The 19,643-nt window shown below is 42.6% G+C and overlaps 1 protein-coding gene across 1 annotated transcript in view; it reads right to left on the bottom strand.

Annotated features, from left to right (window-relative positions):
- The window catches only part of zfpm2a (zinc finger protein, FOG family member 2a), a 137,616-nt gene extending 118,312 nt beyond the window's left edge, over window positions 1–19,304 (bottom strand). The window contains exon 1 of the mRNA XM_036539175.1: window positions 19,012–19,304. Coding sequence (XP_036395068.1) covers window positions 19,012–19,051 — 40 coding nt within the window. The 5' untranslated portion in view covers window positions 19,052–19,304. The remainder of the gene's footprint in view (window positions 1–19,011) is intronic.
- Window positions 19,305–19,643: the final 339 nt, after the last annotated feature.

Genomic DNA, 19,643 nt, shown 5'->3' with positions numbered 1-19,643 from the left:
CCATCGTCCCCTGTGATCACCCGAGCGTCACTGCGCTCGCCATGGCGTGGGGTGCAAGCAAGGGGTTAAACGGCACCCACGACATCCCCCTCCAAAGCGGAGGCGACAGTTTGAGGCGGCCCCGGCCCACCAGGCCGTGCTGCACTCCTGGCACGGGCCTGACACACATGTCTCTCCAAAGTGGAGGAGGCTGTTGTCAAAATCTCCGAGACGGGTGTCCAGGATCCGCGCGGACGTCTGCTTCGGCGCGAGATGGCACCCCAGCGGGGATATTTCCAGGGCATCTGCTGCTCCCTCATGTCACAATCTGGAGCTGTGCTTAACAGTGGAGTAGGATCACACCAGGCCAACTTGGGCAACAGCTCGCGCCCGCATGCAATTTGTTTAAGAGCTGGCGGCGCGATTCCATCTACCCACAATTCAGTTCACCCTCCTCTAACGACACATTTAAAGACAAACTAATTCTAACAATTTTTTTTGTTAATTTCACCAAGGACCGACTGGAACTGTGTAAGGAAATGGGTGAAGAAATGTGACAATCATCTAAATCTGCTGCTGTAATGACCAAGAGCATTGCAGATACCTTTGAATTGGGGCCTAGAACTACACTGCTTCCTTAGGTGTGTTTTCAAAGGAGCTTGGCATAGTGTATTAAAGATTGGAACCCTAGTAAAACACATACCTTAAAAATTTGAATACCCAGCCTATACAATTTGATAAAACAGACAGTGTCGCAGCAGTAAAGAGCAAAAAACATTAACTGTTACTTTAAAAGAAAGACAGACAACAAAGACAAACCAGCCGGTTAAAGCTGCATTATCTGCACAGTGCAGAGAAGGTCTGTAGCACCCAGGCTAATTTCTTTCAAGTTACTCTTTAAAGGAAATTCAGCACATAAATTTCTCTTTTTGCACGCACTGGAGAAAAATATAAATATTGTAGTATTTGTTGGCTCAGAAATTCTCACTGATACAGACATATCAGTCTGGGGTATACTTACATAAGTTATTGACTGAGATGTTTTTAAAGCTGACTTCACAAGCCACAATATAGCCTGTCCAATTTGATAATAACAAGAACTTGCTTTGTATACTTGCATCAGGCATTCACATCATGAGAGATTAAGGGAAAGAATACAGACATCAAGCTGCATATTTATTTTCGAGTGCAACATGAAGTTGGTTACCGTTCATTTGTGAAGGATGTGGAGCAATATTTAATGAATGATCAAAATCATAAAAAAATCAAAAAATAAGTAGATAAATGCATAAAAGCAGTACCTCATATACAATCAATGTTGTTTAAACTGCACGCTTTTGGGGGTTTCAATTTCACACTTGGTAGAAACACAATAGTGAATGCATTGCCCGTTATTGTGAAAACAGGGGCTTGGCGTATCCGTCTAAAGCAAAGTCAATCAGCAGACAAAAATTATGAAGATATTACGGGTGTCAGAATGCTGGCGATGAGGACTGAAGCCACTCGACCGTGCCACCCGGCTTCCTTCGATGCCATCTCGTCAACCCTCGATCTGAGACACGCCGGTGCTCGTGGGTTATAGGTCTGGCCAGTCAAGATAAAAGCCCCACTGATGAGATTAACCGCCCGGGAGCAGGAGGGCTGGGTCTCAGTAGCGGGAGGAAACAAGCCACTTGAGAGGTTGAACCATAACAGTGTGGTCTAGGTGACCTGGTTCTAAGCCCCCCAAGTACCCCCCACCCCACACCCACTCTGCCAAGATGTACCCACAAGGATGGACGCGGATGAATCAGTGGCGGTTAAGGTGACGCTCTCGTTGGAGATTTGGTGAGAAAGCCACACTTCAAGATCATAAACGGGGAGATTTATGGTGCAACACTGTAGATTTGCCCTGCACTTTAAAACAGGTTAGCAGTCTTTTAGTTTACAAGCCTCTCTTTCAGCTGGCCTTCTTTCATATCTCTCCCCCACCTCTGGGTTTGTCCCACTTTAATTTCCATGTACCTGCCATATTGAGTAATTCCATGTAAGGAAAAAGAACAAAAATGAATTAGATGAATTAAGAAAGAAATGTAAAAAAAAAAAACAAGTTTCATAAATTGATGGTCATGTTATTATGTTTTACTTTTCTGAATATGAAAGAATTTGCTTTTCACACATGATGACTGGGTTGCAAACTACACGGTGAACCAAACCAGACAAGGTGGGTCACACGTTTAGCTGGGTCCTTGCAATGCCCACAGTGATTTCCCACAAACCCCTACTCTCATGTGGCTCCGCCTCCAGTAGATGCAATGGCTTGACCTATGCCCATTTTAGGTGGTGGGCAAACTCTATCTATCTAATATTATTAACTGAAATATAAGACATATAAAATGGAACTGAGATGAGACGCCTCTCCCAAGCTGTACACAATGTGCCACCAATACAACCTTGCTCACATCAGTTGACACTACTTGAGTTCCAGATCAAATTCACCACTGTCAGTAATAGTATTTCATCATCCAAAGCTTGGAGGACTTCTCCCGACAGGACCCAACTGCAAACAGCCACTGAAGGCACTCGGTCATTTTCTGCAGATATTTCAGACAGGTTGCATAACTTAAGAGTCAAGTTATGCTATTTTGCAGCTGAGTTGAGCTGTCATGCTAAGATCGTTAGCATGCGTATTATTCCATTTTTACCCCTGAACACAGAATGCCATGAGGCAAGCAGTGTCAGCTAGCTAGATAAATATCTATGCAATACAACTAGAAGCGTGTCAAACTCGAAGCAAACCAGACAATCAGAGCAGGAGGCCAGATAAGCGGCGCATCTTGTGCTAATGACAAAATGTTCTTTGATAAGATGTATGACCGATGCACATGAATAGATCTCTGACTAACTACAAGTAATAGAGATTTGAATCGATGAGAATGTCATTTCATTTTGAATCTGGATTTAGCTTAGTGACACTTTTTCTCCTCCTACAGGAATCCCCAGGGGTCACATACTGTGCTTCATAAATTATGCAATGCGTAGTTGGCAATATGTTGCATTTATCATCTTTACCCTATAAAAAAACAGTTAGCAGAACTAAACCTCCAGCACACTTTCCAATATACTCTCTGTGTATTCCCACCAGTTTCAGATCTGACGCTCGACTTTGGGTCTCCTTTTTCCAAGAAAAGTTTCGCCTTAAACTGCAGGTTAATCCCAGGCACTGCTCTCTCTGATTGATCATAGCTTGCAAATCATTACGCCTTCTTTACATCCCAAGGCCCGTGTGCTATTATTGATAAAAATAGAAGCTGGTCAATATACATCATCTCACTGAAAGGATTACATTTCTTATCTAAAATGATATTCAATAAAGTGTGGCTAGAGAAATATCGGTGGAGTGTTCTTGCATCTGGCTTGTTCTGTAAAATAACACTTTATTGGAATTAAGATCCGCGGGCCAGATTACCTGAAGAAACAGCAGTGTGATCTTTGGGTAGGTCGCCTTTCTTCCAGCACGGATATATATTCAATGCTTGAACATTCTGTACAGTGGAGATCGGGTGGGAGCTAAAGAAGTAATGGGTTTCTACTTTGAACTGAGCAAGATGTTCGCGGTCCCCACGCCCGAATCTGTCTGCGCAAGACACTGCAGAATGCTGATCAGATTTTGCTACTACTCCCAAGACCCTGATTTGAGCGGCATGGTACGGCTGCTACATTTATGAAATAACCTTTGACCCTTCCCCCATCTTAAAATAAATTTGCAGTGTGAAAACTGCTATTTAGGGTGCCAGGAAATGTAAATTTTTTTACCCAAAGTCACGCATGCGAAGCAGAAATACTATAGTAATATAATTAAAGTGTGCACAGTGATATTATTCACTGATTTGTGCCGCCTAATTAAGTTACTCGCCCCCATTCTGCTGGGCCCTGCGTTAATTAAGGTCTTATTTGCATTCCGACTTTGCACCTCGCACGCCTCTCATGAAGTGAACCCAAATGTGGTGGAGGTTTGTGCGGGAGGACGTTTGTGCCCTCCAGCATGCGTCGAGCACGAGCTGCAGCGACACGGAGGAGCGGGGGTAAACATTCGCTGACCGAAACCCCCTGTGGATGGCGGGCCGAAGATCTCCCCTCAAGATCGAGCTAAATTTGAGGGAAGGCAGCCATTGTGCACAGGATGGCAGGGAGTTTTCCAGCTAAGTAATAATCCTAAACTCCAAGACCCTTCCCCCTACAGGAGTCCCTTATGCTCTGCCTCATGCGGCAGCTTTTTCTTTCTCTACGCTTTAAGAGAAGAGAAGCGGCAGAAGTGGCAGAAGTTAGGATACTAGTTATTCTGCCGTGTAGCCGGGGTCGCGGTGTTGCCGTGTGGTCGTTAACATATTCCATCTTTACCTCCAAACACAGACCGCCACGAGGCAAGCAGTGTCAGCTAGCTAGATGAATATCTCTGCCGCACAACTAAAGCTGCATCAAACTATAAGCAAACTAGACAAACAAGGGCAGACAGCCCGACAAGCTCGATTTTGTGCTAGTGACAAAACTTGTGTGAAAAAAAAAACAAGAGAGGAAAGTCTGCATGGTTTAGAGGTTTTGCAGCTGAATGATATTTCTCTGCCTCACATGAGAAGATACTTTAGGAAACAAGGTCTCCGAGGCAAAACGACTTGAGAAATGAAAAACTTTTAAGCAGAAAAAAAACTTCCAAGTGAATGTTCCATTCCTTTTTTTTTCCTGCGCTCTGACGTGTAGCACATTTCAAACAGACTCAGCCAGTGCGGTTGGAACACTCAGAGACATTGGTTTGCTGATGAGTGTGAGGTCTGTGCAAGCACACACCAGGAGGACGTTCTAATTGGCTGATGTATGCAGGACGGGGTCCATGTTGGAGGGGTATCAAAAAGCAATCAACGCTCCATCCGTGATGAGCTCTGAGACAGAATGATTCACATTGTGTACAGAAACGCGACGTGCTGCTGGACTCCAAGCCTGGTTCTCAGGCTCTCTCACCGTAATGATGTGCAATCACAAGGCATTATGGGCAGATCTGAACTCCAAAGCCACAGGAAAATCAAGCGGACATTGAGTTCCAAGTGCAAAAAAAACCTGATTACGATGGGGGTGCTTCATTTCAGATGCAGCTGTTAAGAAAGAGGATCGTAATCACATTGAAAAACCTGCAAGCATCATGGTAAAAATGCACAGGGGGAAACAGGGCCAGGAGGGTCTCAAAAGCGGGGTGCGAGCTGCCCAAAAAAAGGGGACACCGTAATCCTTTCGTTAATGTTTACATGAGCTGTCTGTGTCATCTGTGATGCGCGAGGTCTGTGGTGAATTGGATGGATCGTGTTCCATCGCCAAAAGGAGCGTTTCATGAGATAAGCTTGCAAAATGACAAAAGGGTGAAAAAAATTATCTTCCAAAACTGCGGATTATCATGTTATCATATCATATCATGTTATCGTATCATATCATATCTCAAAACAATAAAAAGGGACTTCCAGGCCTAAATCCTGAAAATTGCCCACAATTAAACTAACAAATCCTTAATTGTTTCCGAGAATTGTGCATTGGCTATTAATATCCTGTTTGCATCACGGAGTGAGTTGACAATTGTTCTCAGTTGGGAAGCATCAGCGCGATCTCACTAATGGCTGCGGGCAGTGGCTGAAACGCACGTGTGGCGCACGAGGGAAGCTAAAGGGCCGTGTATCAAAATCTTATCTTCAAAAGACTGGGCCGGGAGTGCCGGCGGTTCTGTGCGGCAAAGGGGGGAGGGGGAGATGGGGATTTGAACCCGTCGAGCAGGAACGCCAAGGTGTTGGGAGACGGGGGGTGGCACCTCTGTCCAAAATGCCCGCGGAGAACGGGCAGGGTTCCTCCATGCGGTGGCGGTGCATCAGCGAGCTGATCCCGGCCACCAATTGGGCGCCCATCCCCCCCTCCCCCCCATCCATTCCCCGTCCCCCACCCCCCCAAGCCCCCACGCTTAAGAAGGCTGGGATCTGAACTCAACTTAGACACAGAGTTTCTGGATTTCACAGATGGCTGGGGAGGCTTTTTTTTTGGCGTGCAGGAGCCAGGGCGCGGGAAGTGGAGAGCGCCGCATTGAAGCCTGCTGATTTCACACCGCCGCCGCGGCGCGCTAAAGCGGGCCGCTCTAATCCACTCGCCGGGGGCAGGGCCCGAAGCAATTCCACTGGCCCGAGCCACGTCTCTCCTCGCACAGCCACAAATGGCACATTATACAAGCGGGCTGGAGAGACACTGCAGATATGCTGATAGCAGGCGAACAAAGACCAAAGCCAGGCCGCGAGACTGTACACACACACAGACGGGACACGTGCTGGAAGCCACCGGCTCTTACCTTCTCTGGCTCTGTTCCCCTTTTTGAGGACGATGCGGCCATTTTCTCACTGCTTGATCATTACCTTTGTACCCATTAGCTCCACTAGCAAAAACAGGCCCAGGGAGTTTCACAGAAAATAACAACCAAAAAACCCTCCCTCTCAGAAACAAATTCATATAAATCTCTTTCTACAAGTCCTTGAATTTAAAAGGAAAAAAGAAAATCCGCAGAATTCTGAGCAAGAAAGTGAGAGACATAAACATGGGATGCTAAAACACGATAAAAATGGCAGGAAATGCAAAAAAAACAATAATAAACATTTATGCAAAAAAAAACCAAAATAAAAAAACAATGGCACATTTGACAACAAACTCCCACCTGCTTGTTCATACACACAGATCATTTTGGTTTACACTTTGTCATGGGAATGTCTTCACAAGCTATTTCAGACAACAATCGTGCTACATTTCACTCTGCTAAAAGGCTTTACTTCAATAACATTGCCATTATATTCGCCACTGTTATTGTACTCTTGTAATGTTGCCACATTTGACCATTTGTCAGCATTATTTGGAACAGAACTGTAGTGGACTATAGGAAATTTTAAAAGAACAGTGTGAACGACATTAGCCCACAGGCCTAGAAATTATGGTAACTGCAGTTTCCTTTCATTTTCCTAAAAGCTCAATGAAAGGTCATTTAAAAGGAACTTTAAATTTTGCCACTGGCAGTGTCTCCTCAGATTTTCTTTGTTTACTGCATGGGGCAACACCACATGAATAATTCCAGCTTCCATTTTAAGGACTCAGCTTCAACCTGGGAGAGTCCTACTAAAGCAACCTGTAAGCTGAAACTGGTTGACCTCCCATAGAAGTAGTGACCTTTGACCCCCAGATTGTGGACAAATGATGTTGAAGAATGAAAAATGTCAGCCAGTGCATGTGCTCTGGCCACATTCATGGTGGCACACCCCTGCAATGGACTGGAGGGTGCTCTCACCCATCCAGGCCAAGAGCTAGCCTGAGGTGACTATTGAGGAGTCACAGAGCCTTAACATCAAGCAGCCATGAAACTGCTCTGGCAAACTATTTCCTCTACCTCGGAGCAGTAGAGCAAGAGGCGGGTGGTAGCTGTTGATTCTGCAGTATTACAACAGTCCTGTGATGCTGTGGTAGATGTTTGCACAAAAGGCCATTACAAAATATCTAGATTGGTCAGCAGTGGCCCCTGGTGCATGGAAGCCAGCAGGCCTTGGACTTCCAGTTTACGGTTTTACAAATGGGTTATCTTATCTCCATCAGTCAAGAGCTTCTCAACTATGCAACGGCATTCCTGTACATGCCTGAAGGACTGGGTAAAAACTCCTTCAAGCTTAGTTTTGGAGACAATGACATGCCACACTACAAGATGTGCCATGTTTAATTTAGTTATCCAGGAAGCTCAACCAAAAATTAGTGTTTTTTTCAATTGTGGATCAAATAGAGGTGATACTAATAGTCTAAAAAGGAATGTTGAATTCAGTCAAATGTGGCCATTTGACCCTGTGAAACGCAGTTCCTGGCACCCTTTTCCGGACATTAGCTAGGTGTGGCCAGCTATTTGTGGACTGCAGGCAAAGCCCTCATGCAGCAAAGGGATGCAGATAAAAAGGGTGTCCATCTGCTCTAGAGGCACCTGGAAATGCCTCAGGCTGAGGATTGCTGATAGAGACCTGCCATGCCAAGTCCTTCCCCCACAGAATGTAACCAATAAGTCAAGCACTCTTTTGAGAAAAAAAAAACAAAAAAAAAAAAACAAATTGAAAATAGGACAGATGATTTTTTTCTCTCCTAGAGTAAAGTGACATTTCAAAAAAACACTGGTGTTCCCTTGGGGGTGCGACAGAGTATTCAGTCTCGTACAAATGAGGATCAAGGAGGCACTCCCAAAAGCTGCAGACTGTGCAGCTCTCTACATGTGCGCATACAAACAAATGCTGAAACTGACTAATTCCTCACAGTACATTGCCAACCACAGTGAGGCAGTAACATCTCATTTTGAAAATGACATCAAATTTCTCATAGCTCTCCCACATTATGACCAATGCATAACATCATCATCTGAACCTGCGATGATGTGCTTCCAAATCACATAGGCATATTAGTTTTCAGTGTAAACCTTTGTATTCAAACTATGCTAGCAGTAAACAAGAATCTGTGGCCTTACTTAAAAAGCATCTAAATTCCAATCTGCTGTATTAATCTTGGTATGATCCATTTAGGTCAAATTATCCTGCCCCTTTCCATTAAAATGGGGTAAGGAGCTGCGATAGAAATGCGTGTGCCCAAACGTCAAAGCTTTCCAGATCCTGGGAGAGAGACAGATACAGAGAAAGGGAGAGAGAGAAAGAGGGAGAGAGAGACGCAGAGAGAGGGGGAGAGAGAGAGAGAGAGACAGAAAGAGAGAGAGAGAGAGAGAGAGAGAGAGAGAAGCCTGTGACCTTTTTTGTCCTTCAGATTTGCCTAGCATCCCCTCACTTCAATCTAAAGAGTGAAATCATCTGATCCCAAACTAACTGTCAACTGCTTGTGATGGAGGCGAGGCCAGACATCAATCAATCAGTTTTTATCAGAGGGCTTCTTTTTTCCTGTTTTGCTCCCCTTATCATCTGACCCAGTCGTTATCCTGTTTCAGAAGCTTAAGAAACTTGATGATGGTCAAATGTGTGTCTCTGCGAAATCCCGGAGCAGGCGCGACACAAAAGGAATTGTTGGGCCTCGCAAAAACAGCGGGCCCAGTCAAGCATCGCCACCGTTTTTGCTTGGGGGACCCGACTCCTGCTTCAAGGCTGACAAAATCGATCGCGTTCTGCATTAGGCAAATCGAAGAATGAAGTCAGCACGACAATCACACCTCCAATTAAAAATACGTTCAAATTCAAGCAAACATAGTGGAACTTCCATATACGGTAAGTCAATGCACTGTGTGCAGTTTCAGCTAACGCAATCCAAGGACTCTCATATGATAGCTGTTGCATGGTGCGAAAAACTGGTGCCTGAGAGAAAAAAGGCGCAGACTCTTTCAGATTTGCAAAACCATTTTTCAAGAATTTCCAAAGTTGCAATATAATGCAGCAACATATACAGATACATCTTCACTAAGAAGATATCAAAATCCGAGGGCTGCTTATATCACATTTTACACTGGAACAGGATACAGACCGTGCGGCTACATGACTGGGAATTGAACCCCAGAGATACAAGAAAGAGCAAGCTGCTCTCATGACAAACCCCAGTTAATCAATAGGCCCTGCTGAATAAAAAACTGCTTAAACCACTAGTGTTCACACACATACACACACACACACACACAAACACACGCCCGCTCGCATATTTAAACATATACACCAGGACACACAATTACACACCCACACCCACACATTCTATGGCTACATGTGTATACACTTCAGCATAATCATGTGATATGACTGGTGATCTCAAAATGTAAGCTCTGCTGTCAACAGTATTAGCAGCTTTGCAGTTGCAGAATCAAGTACAGCCTCCTTAAAGTATTAGCATGTTTTGAAGTTTGTTTTATATTTGCAGATTTCTCTTAAACATAAATTAATAATTTATTTACTTCCCAGACTTCTGTCATTAGCGATTTTCCACAGGAACCTTAAGAGGGTGTCTCTCTTTGTGCCGCTCGGCCACGGAAATGCTGATGTACAAATTGGACTGAAAGGCTTGCTATTTAATCCTCTGTCGCCTTTAACCACCTATCCCATAACTACAGTGGCTGGCGTGTTTCATCCTAATGCCCAAGAAATCCAAAGTGCCGCTCTCACTGCTCCCCCCGCATCTTCGAATAATTCCTGCCGAGCGTCTGGCCCTCATGCTGCAGGAGAGCCGGAGAAGTCACTCCGCAGGTCCCGCCTGCCTCTTGATCAATAATAATAATACGTTAATCCCTTCCCTTTTCCATAAATTTTTGTGGCATCTGGAAGACACAGGGTGCCAGGTGACGTTTCCTGTGCCTTCCTCTAAGGGGGCACAATGTGCGTTGTTGCCACAGCTCAGACCATTCGGGGTAGGTGTTCTGGTGAGATGCATGTAATTCCGGTCAGAGGGGAGGGGTCCTGCAAATGATTTTGTTCCATGTCTTGCCGGGTGTTTTCTTTTTTTGTACTATGAGCTGCCATGCCCCTTCCACAGTCCCTGAACTTAATTGCAAGTTCAATTAATTAAGTTGTGCGGGAAGGTAAGGACATCACTGGTCTTGCTGCCTCTCACTGTGTAACCCTCTGTTCAAGGAAGAAACAGAGGCAGGCTAGCAAGCATCCTCCAAGAACAAGCTGGTGCTTTGTCTGCAGATAAAAAAGTGGCACACAATGTGGTGACCCCCATTTCCACGTTTAACAGAGGCCTAGCATCTATCGATGGCAATGGAGGAGGTTTCAATTATTGTATTGGTTACATATGCATGACTGTGGAAAAAAGAGTCATACTTTACAAAGCAAAATTTGCTCTGTGAGGTAAAGGCAAATTTATAAGGTGATTGGGAATGTACAATTTAACAGACATGTGATTGGCTCACATTTCATTCAGTCTGGCTGTTTCCTGACTTGGCAAGGACCAAACAGGGAATTGAAAATGAGGCAAACATGTCCGGGGGGTAAGAGCGTCTGTGCTCCTTCCCTGGAGAACATTCCGGAACTGGCAAGGTATGTGACTGCGTTAGAACTGAACAACAACGGTGGACCGCACCACGACTGCTCGTATGAGAAGCAAGTCGTGGTCTTCCGATGCTATTCCTCTGCTTTCTCAGTCACATGGTACAAAACACACTGGACATGATTGTGGCAGCAAAAGAGCAAAGTTGGTCGGTATAATTCAGACAGATTAATTTGATTCATTTGTGAAAGTTACAGTGGCTGGCAAAGACATTTTCTTCCTCTCAGTCTGGAGCTGGTATTGGAAATAATTTGATCAACTTTGCCAGGGGCTTCAAAGAGTTTATCTATGTACAGGAAAGTAAGTTTCAAAATCCCCAAAATTGACAGGGCCAGACCATGAATTTAAGATTTTTAATCTCTTTAGGTAGTGAACACATCAATTCCTCATCCATGGAGCCTTTCAACAGATAGTTTAAAGCAAAATACTTTCCTCTGAATAAAGACCTTGCATGAACATTCCCTCATTATTTAAAAAAACATGGAATTTTAAGTTTAAAAAATTCTAAATTCTTACCTAACTTTTTCTGATAATAGCAGCTTGAGCCTCAGTGTGTCAAAAATGCAAATTTTACTTCTGTCAAAATGGTACCATAAACTAGCATGTCGCAAAAACGTGAACTGGAAAGCTTCGCTTGGAAACACAAGCATACTTCATTTGATTAAAATAATTCAATAATGGGGGTTCCGGCCTTGCAGCGGCCCAGGTCTCCATCCAGATGAATATGTATTCTATGAAAGGCCACTGGCATGCCCGAAACACCAATGCATTTCACCCTTAACAGCTTCAATGAAATGAAGAATGTTCAAATTTTTGACCAATCTCTCTGCACCTACAATTCAACAAAATTCAAACAAATTCAAACAAAAAAAAATCAGAAAGTCTAATTCACCAAAAGTCAATGTCTACACAGAGTATATTTATTGTTTGTTATTGCTGTTTGCAGGTTTGAAACGTTAACCCCTTTCCCCTGGCCAAAATCCCTTTAAAACAAATTGGAGATATCAGAAAAATAAGAATGGCCTGTTTGCTCTGTGGTTCTGAGTGAGGGAGAGACACTGCTATACAGACATACTCTGTGGTGACAGTCCAATAATCAAAGCTTTGTTTGGGTCTTAAAAGGACGTACTTGAACAGGAACAGAATCAGAGGGCCTTTCCCATAATGGCCTTTGGACATCAATATTTAAATCTTACATCTCTGTTGTGATTAAAATGCGGCCCTCTTTTTTCAGCCCCCGTAACAACAACAAAAAAGCTTAAATCGATGATCTTAGAGTCTAAACTAGATTCCTAAGCAGTTTGCCACTCTCAGCAGCAAGATAAGATAAACTTTCTTTGACCTAAGAGATGAAGTTGCCATGACGATCAGGGAGTCCACTTTCTATATTGATATTTTGCTGATGTAACAACAAATAGAACTAGATCCTGCCCCTGATAATGGTGATTAATTAATACCAATATTGATCCCTACAAGCCAGAGACAAGGCTATTAACTCAAAGCCTGAAAGTCAATTGTTACCTGGGGCTCAATAGACATCATTGATATTAAATCCGAATAAACTGAAAACAAATGATTAAACTGCGTTAAGCAAATTTCCTCACTGAAGAGCTCAGCAGGTCAAAAAAAAAATCACTTAAAAAAAATTAAACTGCAGACAAATAAACAACACTGGTGCAGCCAAGACAGAATGATTTCTGACCATTAATACTGTGGTGCTAACACAACCAGTTCAACAGCATAGTATTTTTTGTCAGATTTGAATAGCCTATATCCTAACTGACATGTCTTTCACAGCGTTGGCAATATCACATTGAAATTATATGCATAACAAACAAATGGTAAAATGACACTGACTGGCCTAAAGCAGTCACTGGAATGGCTGTGCTGGAATGCAGGGGGGAAAGGGAAGATTAAAGAGGAAGCTATAACGGGAAGTGACCTCCACACTGACAAACGTGGGCCCCTGCCTCTCCTTCTCTTCCCCAGGCTGGCTGAAGACGCAGAGAGCACGGCTACCGTGCACTCCACAACGGCAACACCGGTCTCCAGCGGCCCCGGCCGACTGGCCGCCGCAGTTTCCATCAAAGGAAACGCACATCAACACTTTCAATTGGATTCCACAGGAAATGTGACTTAGTGCCACTTTATGGTCTCGGGGAGGAAATGTTGAGATTCAGAGTTTTCAGTTCCATTTGCATGTACGCAATCAGGAGTGACACCTACAGAGAAACTACTGTGATTAAGACAAGAAAGGACAGCAGCCCTCAGAAAAAAACACCTCTGCAGCCGACAAGGAGTCTGAGGATGAAACTGGGCGTGTCTGTGTTGGCATGAATACTTTCGTAACAGCACCACTCCACAAAGATACGCAGTGGAGGCAAATGGCACTCCTCAGCTTAGACAAGACAAGCACACAACACAAGCTGTTATTGGTAAGGAACAGATGTTAGAGGGAGAGCTGGCACGCATCAACCCGCCTTTGAGTAGCACCGATCTACGGAGAGCACAGCAGAAACTTCTCCATCGTCGGTCAACAAAGAGCAAGTTCATAAAAACATGACTGAACCCATTCCAGAACTATACAATTTGAATGTGTGGAAAGTTTGTAGATAGCCTTTCAAAAAATTATCAAGCTTCTTGTGTTGTTTCAGACAACAGAGTCATAAAAAAAAACTAAGCATATGCATTACATCTCTGGAGTCTCAGTTCCCGCTACTATATGTGGAAATTGTAGTATCAATAATAAAAAGGTATAGATTTAGTATCTGAGCGAAAATTCAATAAAGTACAAAGTATGAACTTTACTTAAGTAGTTCTAAGTGGTGACCCAGATTATGCTTGTTTCACCTATCTGTTTTCACCATTGAGGAAAGAACAACAAACTTAAATGCACCTCCTTCCCTGCTTTCGCAGGCAGTGTTGGCACCGGGCTCAACAAGTCCCCCGACCCCAGAGTACATTTCCTCTGATAAACACTGTCCAGGCTTTGAATCATCACCTAACAGGCCTAACAGTGACATAACAACTGCAGCAGCATTTCTGAGCAAATATACTGCCGCTGTGCAAAGGGTGAAAAAACTACTGGAAGTGGCATAGCTCAATATTGAGTAATAAATAATCACACATTTAAAGCGACAATGAGGAGTGTCTTTCTCTGTATCTCAGACGATACAAGACCCAGAGTGTTCATCGCCTCCCCCCTGTCCTCACCTCTTCTTAAAGTTGACACTATAGAAGTGGAGATTTTTTAACTGAACTGCTTCATTAAATACAGCACATGAACAAACGCCGGAGAAGATCAACGGATTCATCACAGCCTCCCTCCCCCCAGAATGCGTCCAGCGCCAAACGTTAATCCACATACCAAAACCTAGCCCCCACATTTCAGGAGAGCACTACGAACACAAACCTACCTGACTACAGTAACAGTTTGCAACAAACAGCTTAACTTTCAGGCAGTGGTACTTCACCTGTTTATGGCCACATTTCCCTGTTATCAGTTCAAACCAAAGCAGATTGTCACTCATTACAGTGCGGTATTTATCAGAATAAACAGCTGCCATTCAGCCCTATTAGCACTTGCAACCAGAACTCCTGAATATTGTTTTCAGTCTATTCTGAGAGAAGTCTCATACATAGTAGCACAGAAGTGTCCCTAAACCGATAAGTACCAACATGAAATATTTGCAACATAAATTATAAACATCCAAAAACCCCATAACATGTCAGGCTTTTGGATATAAACATAATTGCAAACAACACCATTTGAAAGAAAACATTTATGACAATGTATGTCCATACATACAAAATATACAAAACCCGAACATCTTACATATTGTACACATATACATTCTTTGAAACAATTTTAACAGCACTGATTATAGTGCTTGCAAAACAAAATTCCACTTTAACCAGATTTTTAAAATAAACCATATTGTGAAAGTGAAAGCAAAAAAAATACTGAAATTGCAGTAGCTAACTGCAAACTGTAGTGAATGCAGAAGTTGCAGTAAAGCACTCAGTCAATTTAATAAACACATTTGACTTCAGATGTCTGTACATAGCACTGGGGTTCAACCTGCACACAACAAGAGCCATAAACAATTGGGAGAGGGGTCCCCCTACATCATCCGGCCTCCCTTCCACCACAAAACTTTGAGAGCAATTTTACAGAAAAATTACACTGAAGGGCCCGCTTTCAATTCACCCAGCTCATATCTTTCCTTCCTATTAAACATCACAATGCGTTCAACCCGCAGCACAAGTAGAGGCATGGACACTGCAAAAAAAAAGGAATGGGGAGACGCTGAAGGGGGGTGGAGGGGTTGGGGGGGGCACAGGAATGCACACATCATATTCCTGCTAATCGCAATCCACAGAGCATCGGCAATATTTTCATCATTTCTGTCATAAATTTAGCCGACCTGCCTTCAGAACGGCTAACAATCTGGGCAATTTATTGGCATATTGGCAGGGGGCGATAAGGCTAAAAACAACAGCAGCTAGCAGCTGGCTCAGGGAGATGGGCTGATAACATTGATATGTGCTCCCATACAAAACACCTCCTCTGCTATCTGAGCTTTTTATCAAACTCTTATTACAATAAAAGTGTATAGGGTTTTTCATTTTGTTGGAGGGGGGAGGAGGAGGAGGAGGGGGTGCAGGAAAGACCAGAAATATAGACAAAAAGAAAATGAAAAAAAATCAGATGTAACGTTTCACAGGAGGAAAAAAAAAAAACAAGGGGGGAAAATACATAATTTATCACCGTATTATCGGGATATCCAGGCAGTCTAATCAAGGACCACTGAGTGACTATTTTTTGCCTTATCATCCAAAGTGGTGGGAAACGGAGAAGGAATTATCAGGCCGCTGCAGATTGCTGGGTTGGAATTTTAATGGTAATAATCGGGTTTCTGATGGTATATCTTCTCCCGGTTATCTATCCCATTATCAGGCTTTATCTCCCCAGTCATCGGAGCAAATTAATGGTGCTCTTTCAGCATTGCCTTTTTATCACCGCTCAGAGAGCACCCAAGGGGAAAGAATAAGCAAAATATTAAAATACTGCATAAATCACAATTTTAGATAACAGCCCAATGTATGCAGGTTTGGGGGGGTGGAGGGGGGCATTTGAGAGAAAAAACTGCGCCCAACAACCTTTTTGTCCTTTAGAACGACTGTCTGCTCCGACTCTCTGTGCCGTGTCTCCCCGGCCTTCCCTGAGTTCGTGGGGTATAGGAGATTGGTGCTCCTCGTGACCTTTCTGTTTTGAACCAGGCCTTTCTTCTGAACACCACTGACTGCCGCTGCGTTAGCCGGATCACGCATGACACACGCGCAAACGCCGACATGTGCCCCAATGAGCGGACGCCGGAGCCGGTGCTCTCGCCCCCCGTGCACACGACCCCCGAAACTCCGAGAGGCGCCTTGTGATTGGTCTGTGGGGTGGACTGCCTTCCCTTGCTGTATCACAAGTGCTTATTAAAAGCAGTCCAAATACCATAGCCGTTGTGCAAATTAAGGGACGGCCGGCACATGCCCAGGAGCTCAGCGGTCAGGGAAGACCTCCACCCCCCAGCAACACAGACGTTAAGGACTTAAAGACAAATGACTCTAATTTAGCAAACTCTTACTCACAGACCTGCCCTCAGACTGTAATTTCTTACAGGAAGGGCTACATGTAAACATCATGCATATTATTAATACAAAAAACGATCGTTAACTGTACCACCTTTTTTCCCCTGGAGGGAATCTCGCTTCTTCTTTCCAATTTCACACACGTGTAACTAAATACTTTTGTGTCAGCTGTATTGTTTTACAGCTGACACATTGCTTGAATCAGTATTGGAAGCCTAAGTACCGAAAATAACGCTGTGTGGCATTAAATAAAGACCAAACTATAACCAAAAATTACTTTAGCTCAGTCGTAACTCCAGGAATTAGGTGGCCAGCATAGCTGAAAGCCTTAAGAAGCCTTTCTCAGAAAATTCACATCTGTCATTTGAATACATGATTTTATGTTATACCAGACAGTTTTTATTTGTTTTATTCAAAGGCCTTAAAAATTAGAAGCAGAAAGTGCCCCAGTGAAAAGAAAATGCATAATGCTATCACACAAACTTGACAATGTATTAACATACACCTATACATGTATTTAGGAGCTGATGTTACACACATCACAAACTGTTTATTGTATCATGTATTATAATCAGAAGCGTAATTAAACAAACACGCACATGCGTATACACACAAACACACATGCACGTGCGCACACACACACACACACACACACACACACACACACACACACAGACACACATGAAAATGCTATTATTCTCTCCCTCATTGCGTAAATATTTTCCTCCCATTGAAATAATTTTTGTTGCTTCTAAAATACAAATAAAAAACAAGAAAAAAGTTGAATTGTGCAAATGCAGGTAGAGGGTTTCACACATCCTGAGCGCTAACTTGAACACAACAAGTTTGAGAAAGGTGCATCTTTTTCTTTGCCCCCCCCCCCCCAATCAAAAGGAGTACCCCAAGGATCTTTAAATATGTTCTAGAGTTTAGTAACAAATCCTGACTGGTGGCATCCGTTTCACCTGATGCCCATTTAGGCCTGTACACCACTTACTCAATAAAGCTAAAAGAGACGCTGGCACACTCGTCAATTACAATACGTCAATGAGCAAAAAACTAATGGAGACCCCCCAAGTGCATGGCAGTGAGAGCACTGCATACTACAACATACATCTTCTCTGAACATTTTGGGGAATTAAACTCCACTGAATTGTACTAAACTGAACTACTATTAACACGAATAATGCAAGCAGCTAAATATTCATTATGTTGTCTTAGAAAACTCCAGATTGAGGACAGTTATATTCAGATTAAACCCTTTAAAATGTACATGTACAGAACATGCCAGGCCTCTTCAAGTGAATGTCTGACCAAATTTTGAACAACTGTAACTGAGAGAAACTAAAAAATATTAGACCTGATGCATTTCTGTATATCTGTATAAAAGTGTAATTACAGTATACTATACATAGCTTAGCTGCTGAGATAGCAAACAGTTTAAATATACATTGACATTTTGTTAAAGTTGTGAGAACTATAAGCCTCAGAATGGATTTTAAGATATATATTTATATATAGTTTGTATTTATATATATTTATCTATTTTTTTACATTTATCAAATTATATTGATATTCCTATATATAATTAATTACATAGTTGTGACATATTACTAATAAAATGGTTACATTTATTATTATCATTATTATTATTATTGTTATTATTATTATTATTTTATTTATTTATTATTATTAGCTGGGTAGTAAAACTGGAAGAGTTGGCCATAAACAATACCAAATTGTATGTGTATGGGGTGATTTTAGCACTGAAAACACTACATTTGAACCCTGTATAAAATTTATCATTTGAACACCCTAAACTCGACAATCAACTATACAATTCTTGATAAAAATTATACCATTTATCGCAACTATTTGTCATTTGACATTTGATTTGGTTTTTGGCATTACTATATTTGACAAATGCAGACAATACATAAAGTCCAAGAAAATAAATGCATTCAATTCAATTCATCTTAGTTTCGTATAAATGTATTATAAGGAAGGTGTAGGTTTCAATTTTAATCTATCAGGATCTCGGGTCGAACTTTAAAAGTAAATAGTCATACGGTTTCAAAACTAAATATCTCAGAACACACTGTACATTATTTATGAGTGCACGTGTATAAATGAGGTCCAGGAAATATGTCAAAGTACGAGATAAATGCAATTTCAAATACTAGAAATTCTGTAAATAAATACTACGACAACAGTTTGAATAACGTCTGATGTAACGTTTACAGTACTACGGCCTTGATACTCAAACACCCTTCATTAACCTCTTCTAACTTTTCTAACAATCTTAATTAGACAGAAACAGCACAGCAAAGCTGGAAAACTTACGTTTGATTTGCCTCGGGTTACTCTGCTTCCTTCGGGACATGCCTGCTCTGAGCTGGTCAGTGGATCCAGGTGTACAACTGACTGATCGATAGGTTTTGGTTCATCCAAGCGCCGACCAATGCCTGGGGTTTAAGATGAAATTGAATTGAAAAGGGAACGAATTTTGGTCACTCTTGTTGACTGTCTCTCGCTCCGTCTGTTCTCCTCTTTCCTTCTTCTCTGGCGCGCTCCCTCTTACTCACTCTTTCTTTCTCTCTGGTGTTCTCCGAGATGAAGCTGCACTGAGCTGCGATCCGCACGGACTGACTGAAGAGGTGAAAGCGTTTCGCGCTTTTGTTTGAAGATAAGGTTTGTGCCTCCCCGGGTGCCGTAGCCACAGCCGCTGAACTTGAATGACCATGTGCTGCTTATGTGTCGGCTTTTTGTGTCTTGTCGGCGACCACTGATATTATTGATATCTATGGCTAATAAAAGTGGCTAACGATTAAAACACAAATTGGAAGGAGAGTAAAGCTACCGCTGATTGTTAGGCCCTCTTTCATCAATGCAATAATATAACAATAACATTATTCAATATTCACTTGCAGAGTTCTGATAGTTTTATATACTTTTTAGACTTTTACTTAATCAAC

Source organism: Megalops cyprinoides, chromosome 10, assembly GCF_013368585.1.
Source record: "Megalops cyprinoides isolate fMegCyp1 chromosome 10, fMegCyp1.pri, whole genome shotgun sequence".
NCBI lineage: Eukaryota > Metazoa > Chordata > Actinopteri > Elopiformes > Megalopidae > Megalops > Megalops cyprinoides.
The sequence above is the reverse complement of the archived record's forward strand: the minus strand, read 5'-3'. Positions and strand labels throughout refer to the sequence as shown.